General features: G+C 36.3%; 1 protein-coding gene across 6 annotated transcripts in view; it reads right to left on the bottom strand.

The window, feature by feature from the left end:
* Positions 1-12,920, bottom strand: part of kidins220a (kinase D-interacting substrate 220a) — a 72,880-nt gene that overhangs the window by 34,238 nt on the left and 25,722 nt on the right. For all 6 annotated transcript variants that reach the window (XM_028438839.1, XM_028438838.1, XM_028438837.1 and 3 more), the window contains exons 20-23: positions 12,655-12,892; positions 12,441-12,532; positions 6,871-7,015; positions 5,484-5,646 (exon numbers count right to left, since the gene is read on the bottom strand). In XM_028438839.1, coding sequence (XP_028294640.1) covers positions 5,484-5,646; positions 6,871-7,015; positions 12,441-12,532; positions 12,655-12,892 — 638 coding nt within the window. The remainder of the gene's footprint in view (positions 1-5,483; positions 5,647-6,870; positions 7,016-12,440; positions 12,533-12,654; positions 12,893-12,920) is intronic.

The following is a 12,920-nucleotide window of genomic DNA, read 5'->3' as shown; positions in this document are numbered from 1 at the left end:
TAAATTCTATTTCTTAAATTTTTTTAAATATTATTTTTCCAAATTAAAACACGACATGCAATTTAAAATAAAAAAATAAAATAAAAAAATCACACTATACTTCAACTTTCTCAAATATAAATCTAGTTAAAAGAAAGTGCAGAATAAAAATATCTGAGCTGGCGCATCACTTAGCTACTCGTAACACAATATCGCAAACATGATCAAAAAGTAATTCTAAAAAAAAAAAGAAAAAAAATCTCTAGGGTTGGCAGAATTTTTTTTTTTTAATCAAAATAGGGTTACAACCAAAAAAAGGCTTTAAAGTGTGAATGATCAGGATCACTGATATGGATAACTGTGAATATCTTGCAAAGAGGATATTTGGTGCATAGCAAAGGTTTGCTGTAAACTTTTTGTTTCGTGTTATACACCATTAAAAAACTGCACACAGCAATTAAACAAAAAAGTAGTTTTACTGTATTAGCGAGGTCGTTTCCACACAAAGGTTTCAATTTATTGCAAACTGAGGTTTCAAAATGTCCTTCTCAAACACAAAAGATCATTAGTTGAACCTACTATTAAACGCTTGGCCATTAAAAAAACAGGCAAATGGAGAAAAAAAAAAATCTAATAGATAATTATCCTTAAAGGGATAAAATGCAATCTAAATAAAGAATAATAGTTGTTGGAATTCCTTTTAATTGAAAAACATAATCCTGTACGTGCATTTGCTCAGTCACTTTAAGTTACTCTGCAAAAGCTCTTCCACTAAATGGGAAAATGCACTGTAACGACTCTGATCGACATCAAGAGCAATAAACATACAAAGGTCCATTAACAGTCTATGGAAACGGCAGTATTGCATTAAAGCAATAACCATGAAGCAGAAGAGGAGCCAGGTTAGCTCTAGTCAATTACTCCGTAATGGCCTCAAAAACAAGGGACGACTGACTTCATAGCGGCGACGACGCTGGATGAGAAAAACAAAACAATAGAACCTGAAATGATAGTCACAAGGCTGCGGGCGCCAAATTCAATTTGCTCGTGATTAAAGAAAAGTGCGCTGAAAAGATGGATTTGGGTTTGTTAATTTGACAGCTACAAATTAAAGTAATACCTTCTGTTTTGTTTTCTCTTTAGTTCCTCGCAGTGAGCTGCACGGAACACGGTTTCACCTGCAGTGACGCAAACATCTAAGACGTGCATGTGACTGACTTAAGCAAAATATCCCTTAGAAAAAGCACAAATTCTTAAAATTAACAACAAAAGCTCCAAGGTTATTAACCGATTACACATTCTTCATCAGATTAGGAGAGCTGTGTGCCTCTGCCTCAACTACTGTAGTCAGCAGGAGTTTATCCTTTCAAAATAAGAGACTTTTGCAGCACAGGTTTCAGCCATTGTGTAATTGCATGCGAAGGGAAGAACAGCTCTTGTATTTGATCTCCTTCATTATTAACTTTTTGCTTGAGTTTGATAAGCTTGGCCACATGTGTCAAACTCAAGGCTCGGGGCCAAATCTGGCCCTTTAGAGCATCCATCTCGGCCCACAAGAGAAAGCAAAAAAGTAAAAGAAACCGTGAATCATTGTGTGAATTACCAACTAATTCAGTTGTAGAAATCTCCAAAATTAATTCACAAATTCAATTAAACTCCACAATATCAGCAGTGCTCACAAATCCCCCAATACTTATCTCACATGATGGCAGTCATTTTTAATCTCAAATTGATGAAATAACTCTCAAATTTTCCTAAATTCAGCAATTTTCTTCAAATGACTCCACAAAATGTTCCCGAATTGAATAAAATTGGTCACAAAATCAAATAAATTGAAAGTGAAGATCCTGCAGGGACTGAAATCTGTCACTTATTGCCTTGATATTATCAGTGCCGTACATATTTTGTAATCTATTTATACGTGGAAGTGCAAACTAGAGCACAATAATTATTAAATTACTCATTTCTCACCAATAATCTGCAACCCACTTAAGATGAACTGCACCTGAACTAAACTGAGTTTGACACCCCTGCTTTAGAGCAATTTGGCCCACTTGAGAAAGTAATAATGATGACATTTTGTAAATTACCAACTAAATGTTTTTTTCCAAAACCAAAAAATCAATTAAAATCCACAATAGTTGCAGAGCTCAGTTTTCCACTTCTTATATCACATGACGGAAGTCATTTTAAATCTGAAATTGTGGAAAGAACTACATTTTCCTCGAATTATTCCACAAAATTTCCCTGAATTTGCTACATCAGGGAAATGTAAGTGTGATATACTCATGTACTTTATCATTTATTCGTGTAACCAGGGCACATTATTGTTGAATTTGACCTTTTTCCCACCTAAAATCTGTGGCCCACTTAAGCTGAAACTGGTCCTTATTTGGCCACAAAACTAAAAAGAGTTTGACACCCCTGGGCTGGGTGGAACACGCAATTTTGACTGAGATGATGACCTGGCACGCTGCAAAGTCTAACCAGTGTTTTTTGTTTTTTGTTGAAAAAAAGTAGTAGAGATTTCATGCTTCCTCCTCGGTATAATGTGGCGAACCATTCTGCGGCGAGCTTTTTGTAACAAGGACAGGAAAAGAAGAGCGTGCTTCCTTATGACTGAGATGCAGGGCGACAGTTGACCTATAAGGGGCTGATTCACCCCCACGTTCACATCACCACTAATATATTCACTTAGTAACGCTCAGGGGATGTGCTGTGGAAAAAAAGATGGCCGAGTGCGAGTCGAATGAAGCATAAACGCACAATATCAGGACAGTGTTTTGCATTGTGGAGACAAACATTAAGATAATTCTACGACAAGTGAAAGATTGACTGTTTAAAGTGAAATGATAAAATCAGAAATCTTTGCGTCTTTGTATGCATATCAATTCATAAATTCAGAGAGAATTTGTCATCTTTTAGTTTTTCTCCAGCAGTCAAACAGAGACCTCGAGGCCAGCCAAGTGTGAGTGTCTTAGAAAAAGAAAGAGACGGATTAAGTCATCCAGTATGAGAAAAGAGACCTAAAAAGCCCCAGATCATGAAAAGAGGAAGAAAAGGGTGGGGACAGAGAAAAAAGAAAAAAAAAAAACCTCAGACAGAAGCACAAGTTTATCAGTGCGAGATTGGTGCAATAGATATTGCCTGCAGGCAAAGCCGTCACATTTAGCCAGTTTGAGGCTTCCTGTCATCATCATTAGGGCAGCGTCTTTGATGGCCTCTGTGAAACAGAGCTGCCATTTAAAGAAGACACCCAGAAACGGAAAGAGAAAGACAAACAGGACAACTCGAATATAGAACGACTGCTACATCCAGTCTGTGTAAATAGAGAAACCTTGTGCCATGAAGGCAAGTGTACAATGTACAGTATTTATATAACGCATTTCATACACAAGGCAAGTGCAACAGAAAACATTTACCAATTCAAAAATCAATAAGAACATTAATATCAACAGTATAAACATTTAAATCAACAATCATATGATTAAAAATATCCCTCTCCGTCAAACGCGGTAGAGAAAAACAGTGCCTTTACCTTGGATTAAAAAATATTCCCATTGGATGCTGACTTCAGATCTGCTAACAGTTTGTTCCACTTGCAGCATAACAACTAAAAGCAGCGTCACCATGTTTACTGTAAGCTCTGGGCTCCACTATCTGACCTGTGTCCTTAGATCTGAGAGACCTGCTGGTTTCACACCTGACTAACATCTCACTGAAGGATTCTGGACCAAACCCATTCGCAGATTAATACACCAGCAGCAGCAGAACTTTAAAGTATATTCAGACGCTGACTGGGAGCCATTGTAAACACTTTAAAACTAGAGTAATGTGTTCTGACCTCTTTGTTTTGCTAAGACCAGAGCTTCAGCAAAAAAAGACCTTTTCCACATGTGTCAAATTCAAGGCCCGGGGGCCAAATCTGGCCCTTTAGATCATCCAATTCGGCCCACAAGAAAAAGTGAAAATGACAAATTATGATCAAAATTACAAAAAAGTGCACAAAATAACACAAAAAGGACACAAACAGACATACATTGATTCCCAACACACACAAAAATCTAACAAAAATACACAAAATGTCAACAAAAAGGGACAAAACGACTATAAAACACACAAAATGTCAACAAAAAAAACACAAAATGACTATAAAACACACAAAATGTCAACAAAAAACTAAAAAATGTCAACAATAATACACAAAATGACTATAAAACACACAGGAAAATGACATCATAAATTATGAATCATTGCATAAATTACCAAATATTTAAGTGGTAGCTATCTTTGACCCTCCAAATACACAGACGTATTAAAATAACAAAATATTTGCAGGGGCTTTTGTGCCTACTGTACATCACACGACTGCAGTTGTATTTTATTGCAAATTGTGGAAAAGACTACATTTTTCTGAATTCCAAGCATTTTCCCACAAAACACTTCTAAATTACAACAATGTGGTCATAAAAATCAAGGATTTTTGAAGTTATTGCTTGGATATTGTCGGCACCACTCAAGCTGCATAAATCAGTGAGGGCACATTAGTGTTAAAAGTGCCCCTTGTTTCTAACTAATCTGTGGCCCACTTGAGCTCAAACTGGACTGTATTTGGCCCCTGAGCAAAAATGAGTTTGACACCCCTGAGCTTTTCATTCAAACTCTTTCGGTAACGATAAGAAATGTGTTATTTTGGTCATTTACGTGTGCCATATTAAAGTAGATTGAGATATTGCTTCAAATAAAGTCTCTACAATAGTAAAGTAACAGCTTCTTCAGCCAGTACATTAATACAATACCTCAAAAATGGTTAAAATGCAGTAATGAGAGAATGCAGTTTGAGTTGGAGGTGGGGGGTTGCTGGCTGAATCTCTCTGGCCAACTGGCTGACAGTAACTATCTGTGACACTTCCCTGCCGCAGGAGCCGTGGGCGCTAGTGTATTGTGACAGAGTGCAACCTTTAAAGGCCAGCGAGTGATGCATAACAGCACCGAAATCCAACAACTCAGCCTCGGCCGGGCCTCCTAGACCTCCCGTGTGTGGAGACTTCACCTATAACCAGTGATCTGCATCCTCACAGGCAAATCTGACAAAACATTTGATTGTGAGCTTATGTTGTGTTTTGTACAGTTGTGACATAAAGTATTTATTTCTGATTTCAACATGTCATCACAGTCCTTCTACATTAAAAACAATGAGGAAATGTGTCCGTCAGTCACCAATTAGTGTGGTTTCCACAGCCTTTGGCAATAAATACACAATGTACTGACGGATGTACTGATGATAAAAATCTTCTACTGCCACCTACTGGTTATAAGTGGACATGCGGTTCACCAGGATCTAAAAAAAAGGGACATCAACTCGATCCCATTTGGTGTATTTTAATAATACTTTTCAACAAAGCAGGTTGGATAATGTTATTAGAAAGCTCAGATTGCCAATAATTGAATCAAAAACGTTTTTGTGTTTTTTTAAACGTCTTCATGCTTGTGAATGACCTTACCTTTCATATATTGTCTTGAGTGGAACCTGATCAGTCACCCCTTCGGCCTCCTCCAGAAAGAGGATGATCCACGACGTTCTATAGGGCCACTGTTCAGTCAAGTTGATCCACGACGCCAACCGATCCCAGTGGAAAATTATGTGATTGGCCCGCAGGAGACGGCCTGCCAACAACAAGGAGGAGGTTGTAAAAACAAGAGACATGCACACCGACAGTTATTTCTGCTTCCTTCTTCTACAAACATGGTTAGAGCATTCTGACACGCTGACTTACGCTAGATTCTCTTCCACATACAGGTATTACGAAGACAATTTAGACACTTCTTTAACTAAGTATACACACTCATGCATATTTTTTGGACTGTAGGAGAAATGAGGAGTATCCAGATAAAGCACAAAGCTGAGGGAAAGAATACAAACTGTAATCTGATAGATGCATCTGTGAGAAACTGAAACCTGCAGACTGAGCTGGTATAAATATGGACACTATTGTCCTTAATAATTGCCAGTTTGTAAATCATGACCAAGCAATATAATTTTCACTATTACCTACGCCAAAGAGGTAATAGTGCATCGCAACACTTTTTAGGGTTAGATTAAGGTTTAGTCTTAGTCACGGGACTTAAACTGACCAATGACTGACCTATCACGAGAACTAAAGTGGCCAAATAGGGGCGCTGCGTACGGATAGAATGTCGGAATACGGCAACCGTACGAATAGCCACTGCCTAAAAAAAAATAGTGATACAAATTGTATTTATTTTGAGTTTTTATTATAAATGTTTTAAATTGCAAGTATTCATCTATTTTTATTTTAATTAAAAATACACAATATCACAGAAATCAATATACAGAGGCAGAAAGCTCAATGAGCTTAAATAATTGTTATTATTTTTCACCACACACAACCTCAGACAACTGCATTGTACCTTTTCACTTTCTCAAAAATAAATCTAGTTAAAATAAAAATGCAATATAAAAATATCTAAGCTGGTGCTTACTGTCACTTTATGCACTGATACTGACTTCTCAGTATGTGTAACAGTACAAAAAAAACTCATTTTAGGAAGGTTGGGAACCACTGCCATTGAAATTAGGAGGGGATCCGGATCAGTGCACTTAATGTGGATGAGTATCAAAAATAAAAAAAATCATTAAAGACATTTCAAAAATTCATAACTCTGTTCATAATTGACACATCCTTATGAAATTAGACTGACATATGAACCATATGTCGGATTGGTTCCTTAATTACTCCACTGTGTTTCACCCGGATCAGATCCAGATTGCACGTTTTATCGGGAAAAAAACAGGTGTCCATACATGACTAATATATACATTACACTACTATCTACATAATAACCAAGGGCATTTTCTTTTGTTGGTACCTGTGATGGAGACAATGTTGAGCAACCTTCTCATGGTCTGTGGACTGATGTCACAGAACCAATCCTCAGTGACCAGCAGCTTGGTCAGATCAAAGGACATCTGCCTGGTGATGGTCCTCTGCATTTGACGACGTCGGTATGTGTCCTGAATACATAAAACACTTAAGTCAGTGAACGCCACAAGTTAATTGTTTGGATGTGATATTGTTTGAATTGGTAAAAGCTTCAAAAGGGGGAATAAAGGAGATCCATAAAGTCAGCAAAATGATGGTCCATTGTTCTATGAATCTGGGATAACATTTATTTATTTATCTGAATAATATCCACTGTTATCCAGAAGATTTATTTTTATTTGTGCCATAGTATATAATCACCTTACAGATGTAAATCTTTATTTAATCAGAAATAAAAATGGGTTAAAAGTAACCAAAAATGGTGAAAAAGGTAGTGAAATGGGGTTTTAAAGACCACAGAAAATGGTTAAAAGTTGAAAAGTAGAGTGGCTAAAAATTGAGAGGAAAATTGGTTTAAAAAAAAAAAAAAAAAAGGGTTTAAAGTGTCAATATAGTTTAAACTGGCAAATAATGGTCATGACAAATCGTGTGTGTGGTTAAATTGGCAAAAAAAAAAAAAGGCATGCATTATGGTGAAAAAAGGTTAAAAGTGGCAATAATGGGTCAATATATGCAACATTCGGTGGTGTGTAGCTCAGTGGGTTGAGCGCCCGCCCCATGTACGGAGGCTATAGTTCCTCACCTGCAGCCGGTCCCAGGTTCGATTCCCGGCTTGGGACCCTTTGCTGCATGTCATTCCCTGCTCTCTCTAATCCCTTTCCTGTCGAGCAACTGTCATATAAAGACCACTAGAGCCCAAAAAAAAAAAAAAAAAATATATGCAACATTCGGTGGAAAAAGTGGTGGAAAAGGTTTATAAGTGCTGAAAATGGAAAAAATGTACAATGAAAGACATTGAGTTTGATCGAGAAATGTGGATAATGTAGCAAAAAATGCATTAAATGAGGCCAAAACATGGCAAGAAAAAGTGATGAAAATAGGTTAAAATATGGCAAGTTTTGTGTAGTTGCAGGAAAATGTAAAAATAAGCAAAAATGGCAAAAAAAAAAAAAATTTTAAAAAAATTACCCCAAGGTTGAGAACACCTGCTCGAATGGAAGTATGCCAATACTTTAGTCACATTTACATTACAAAAATAATAATTTATTTGTAAGTTTATCCAACATCCAAATGAAATGTTTTAATGTATTTTAGTTACTGTGGCCCTGACAGAAGTAGAAGTTTGAAACAGCATGATCAGTAATGTTTGCTGACTGAGTATCACAAGACAGAAGAAGAGGTTGTTTAAGGTCAACATGTGATCTTGAACAAACCAGAAACTCTGCTGTAATAAAGTCAGAGGAACAAGTACAAAATGACTTCCTTGATAATCTTGTCTATGTTGTTTTGATCTCATTTGCTTTACTTATCATTTGCTTTGCTGTACTAATTTAAAAACTGTGACTAATTAATGACATCTTACAGGAAAAGTTACTGTTTAATGTTTTACTTTCTTAAAAATAAAAATAAAAACAAGTAACCAGTGTAAAAAAAAAACAACAAAAAAACAGTGTGAACTGAAGAGGAAGTCAAAGAGCCACTGTCCAAATCTAAAAGTCATGACACAGGCGCGCTATTGACACAGATCTACTGGAGAACATCTGTGATGATATCAGACAGCTGCCGTGGTCATGAGCCAAGACGAGGCTTTGGGTTGACTTTGAAGTTGCGACACCAGTCTCATGACCTCTTTCAGAGATGAAACATATGGCCACAACTCGATCAGAAGTGGAAAAGGTCTATTACACAGACACTACACTATGGAGCAGTCAACAGTCCCAAATATGTTTTTCCTATTTTCAAAATTAATTCTTCTTGTTTCGGTTAATTTTGGAAGTGGGAAAACACAAAACCCTGCAAAAAGTTGTCAGCAGGTTTAGGGACAATTATAACTGTAATTGAGTAATTGATAATTCATTACAATTATGGCATGATTATAATTGTAATTCAAAAAATTATTTTGCGGAAAATTCTCCAAAAACTGTCAACTATAATTTAACGCAAAACTGGGGAACCATGTTACAGTTATATGTACAGTTCTACACACATATGTAGTTAACGATTATTAAAATACTTTTATATCAAGCTCTCACACATTTTACCATTTTTAAAAAAATAAATAGAGGGGTATACTGACAAAAAAGGCTTAGAGTCCCACACCAAAAACATTAATAGCAATATTTTTCATTGATTAGGAAGCCTAACAAGATAACCAATAGATAGGAAGTAAATTAGATGATAGATATTTGTTTTTAGTGTATTTTAGAGCCGATTTAGAACCATTACCATAAGAGATGCTAACAGAAAGCTAACACAAGAGGAAGGTTAACTGTTATTAGGTTTTCTATATTTAAGCTTAGAAATTCTAATTAATTGTAATCAAACCTTTAGTAATTGAGAACATAATTGTAGTTGACTTTGAGAATAAAAATAATTGTAATTGAATTTTAATTGAACATGGGTAATTAAAAAAGTAAATGTAACCAGGGTTTGGGTCAATTATATTTTTTACAGTTACAATTATGTTTTCAATAGCCCAATTAATGGATGATTACAGTGACCTGCATTTTTTTCCAATTACAATTAAATTACAATATTTATCTTCAAAAAGTCAATTACAATTACATTCTCAATTACTAAAGTTAAATTACAATAATCACCATTACTGAGCCTGAAATAAATACAAGTTAATCTTTTCTCTTTTGTTAGCATCTCTTATGATAACGGGTCCTAAATCAGCTGTAAAATACAATAAAAACAAATATATATTATCTAATTTCTTTCCCATCTATTGGTTACCTTGTTAGGCTTCCTAATCAATAAAAATATAGATTTTAATATTTTTGATCTGGGCTTCTGAGCATTTTTTGCGTCAGTATACGCCTCAGTTTAAAATTGTAAAATGTGGGAAAGTTAAACATATTTTAATATTTGTTAACTATATATGTGTAGAACTGTACATTGAAGAGATTTTTGGTCATGTTGTTGTTGATGTAATGTGTTTGTTGATCATTTTAAATGTTTTTTCTGCTTATTTTAATGCACTTTTTGTTAATGAAATGCGCTATACAAATAAATTTGCCTTGCCTTGCCTTGTCTAGAATGGTAACATGGTTCCCCAGTTCAGCGTTAAATTATAATTGCCAATTTTTGTAGAATTTTCATGGCAATTACAATTACAACGTCAGTTATCTGAACTCAATTGCAATTGAATTACAATTACGACAGCAACAGATTTTTTAAATTACAATTACAGTTATAATTACGCCACAACTGTAATTAATTATCAATTACGTGATTACAATTATAATTGACCCCAACCCTGATTGTATCTAAAAAATTGTAATTGACCCCAAGCCTGGTTGTCAGCATCGTAAAGTTTGCCAAAGAGGAGATTAGCTTGATTCAAATGTAGAGGTACTCAGAATGTCATTGACGACTTGAGAAGAAGCCACGTGAAACTGGAGAGCCACTAATTCATTTCCCCTCTTGCCCTCGTTTTAATCTCCTCTTGTAAACGGCCCTTCTGCCAAAAGCTCGCCAGCAGCCGAGGGCGTTTAAAACACAAATGCAGCTCCATTATCAAAAGGATCAACACCAATAATTGAGGGTACCAGATAAACCTGAGATACAAACAAAAACAAACAAACAAGAGGGGAAAAAAGGGTGAGGGTGGGGGAGGTCTCACAGGAGGGAGGAGGGAGGAGGGCATCAGCGGCAGCAGCAGAGACACTTAGCCTCCTGCCAGCAGACCTGGTGCCAGTGTTTTGTCACTGGGACCCACTGCTGCTCGGCCTTGTCATTAGGCTGTGGCAACGCAGCAGGAAAGATAAACAGCCATTACATCAATTACAACAGGAAACTTGGCCGTACACCCCAGCACCTCTCTGTTTTCCTATCTACGCGTCTCCTTCTGTCCACTGGTCCTCTCTGCACTGGCTGCCAGCATAGGACCGTCACTGATCACCTCCATCAGGGAGACTCAACCCAGAGAGCAGTGAAGATTTCTGTTGCATGTTACACGCTATTGTCCAATCGCTAATGGATGGACTGCATTTCCACTTCATTAATAACTTAAAAAATATTGAATATTTTTCAGTTTTTGCAAGGTTTGAATTAAAGCATTATAGATCTATCCCCTTCATCATGACTTCTCTGATCTTTCATTGCCGTTTGGCTTCTCTACATGCATCTTTTTAGCACCACATTTTACAACCAACAGGCAAACTTGTGTTAATTTTGTCGACTAAAAGTTCTCCTCATAGTTTCAGTCGACTACATTTTCATAAGCGACAATAACTAGACCAGTTCTGTGTTGGAAATGTCACACTCCATTTAATACACTACATACTCAATGAGTATATACTGTCTACTATATACTATAAGTATGATTAGGATTATGAACATTCCCATTTAAGTATACTTACAAGTTTCCCAAGATGCATTTCAAACCTACAACGACAAAAGCCTGAATCACACTGAGGTTAAATATCTCTGTTGATTCTCCACCCTTGAACGTTCTGAAAACATTTTAAGTGAGAAAGTGACCAAGTAGAATATCAACATGTGCTCATTTGATCCATAAAACTCGTGGAATTTTGGAGACTCACCATTGTTCTACTTAACTTTCAGTTAACGTCAAAATAAGAGCCCTATTTACAAAAGCAATGAAAAAACTAATGGAAGACAAGAAGAGATGATTTTGTTTTGAAAAAAAGATGTTTGATTTTTATCTTGAAGCTGGTCCCAGGTCGATTTTACGTTTTGCTCGCAATGCATCATGGAGTGGTTGAGTATGACTCGTGTGCCCACCGTGCATACTGTACTGTATTTCTCGCATACTCAATCTTTTCATACTATCTAATGTGAACACACTACTACTAGTTTTACTAATTGTGTTATACTAAGTTCGATGTCAACATTAGTAGTGAGTAGTACGTTAGTATGACATTTCGAACGCAACTAATTTAAAAAGATCACTTATTGTCTAAAAGCATATTAAAATATCTTGATATTTTTGTCAACTAACAAAAACTAAACCATAATTTTGTCCCATTGGATGAAATCCAACCAGAACTCGTGATCATGTTACCTTACACTTTGATCACATTAAATCTGTCCATGTGTATTTACAAACATTAAAAACATCCCATATCAGGTTGATCGATGCAAATTAAATATATGAAAAAGGCATAAACTTATATCTGTAACAAATTAAGTCGACAATAATCCTAATGTAATTTAGTTGACTAAAACTAGGCTATAACTGAAATAATCTTTATGACAAAATTTTGACCAAAACTAGGTTGCATTTTAGCCAAAAGACTAAAACTGAATTAAAACATGCAGTAAAAGCCAATGTATGCTTTAATCCACCGAAAGAGACCATCATCATTCGTCAACATATTGTACATCAGTACTATGCGAAATAATAATAGTCAATTTATCATCTGTTACCCGGCGGTTTAAGGTAGATTTGCTCCCAAACTTGCTCTGATCCTGGACCAGGTTGCTCTGGGACACTTTCCTGTCCACCTCTTCATGGTATCCTAATGAGAAGTCGATAGAAAAACAGAAAAAAAGGCAAAAAGATAAACATAGACATCAGCAAATGCTAATAATGTAAACCACTTCACAAAGCCTATTGTGCATGTGGTTCCTGATGATTTACCCTCAGCAGGGGGCACCTCTCCATTGGTGGGGGCAGCCATGCACAACTTTCTGGCAGAACTGAGTCCTCTGCTGTTGAGGAACACGGGCAGGTGAACAATGTTTCTCATGTAGTCGTGCCCGTTGATGTTGGAGTCTCTCAGCACGCTATTGAGATTTTGATTGATGGCTTTGATGATGATATGGGGATCACTGGCAAAGATGGAAATAAAAGGACCTTTGGAGAAGAGGACCCGCACCTATAATAAAAGAGTAAAACAACACAAG

This window comes from Gouania willdenowi, chromosome 22 (genome assembly GCF_900634775.1).
Source record: "Gouania willdenowi chromosome 22, fGouWil2.1, whole genome shotgun sequence".
In the NCBI taxonomy this organism is placed as follows: domain Eukaryota; kingdom Metazoa; phylum Chordata; class Actinopteri; order Blenniiformes; family Gobiesocidae; genus Gouania; species Gouania willdenowi.
Note: the sequence above shows the minus strand (reverse complement) of the source record. Positions and strands in the feature narration are given on the sequence as shown.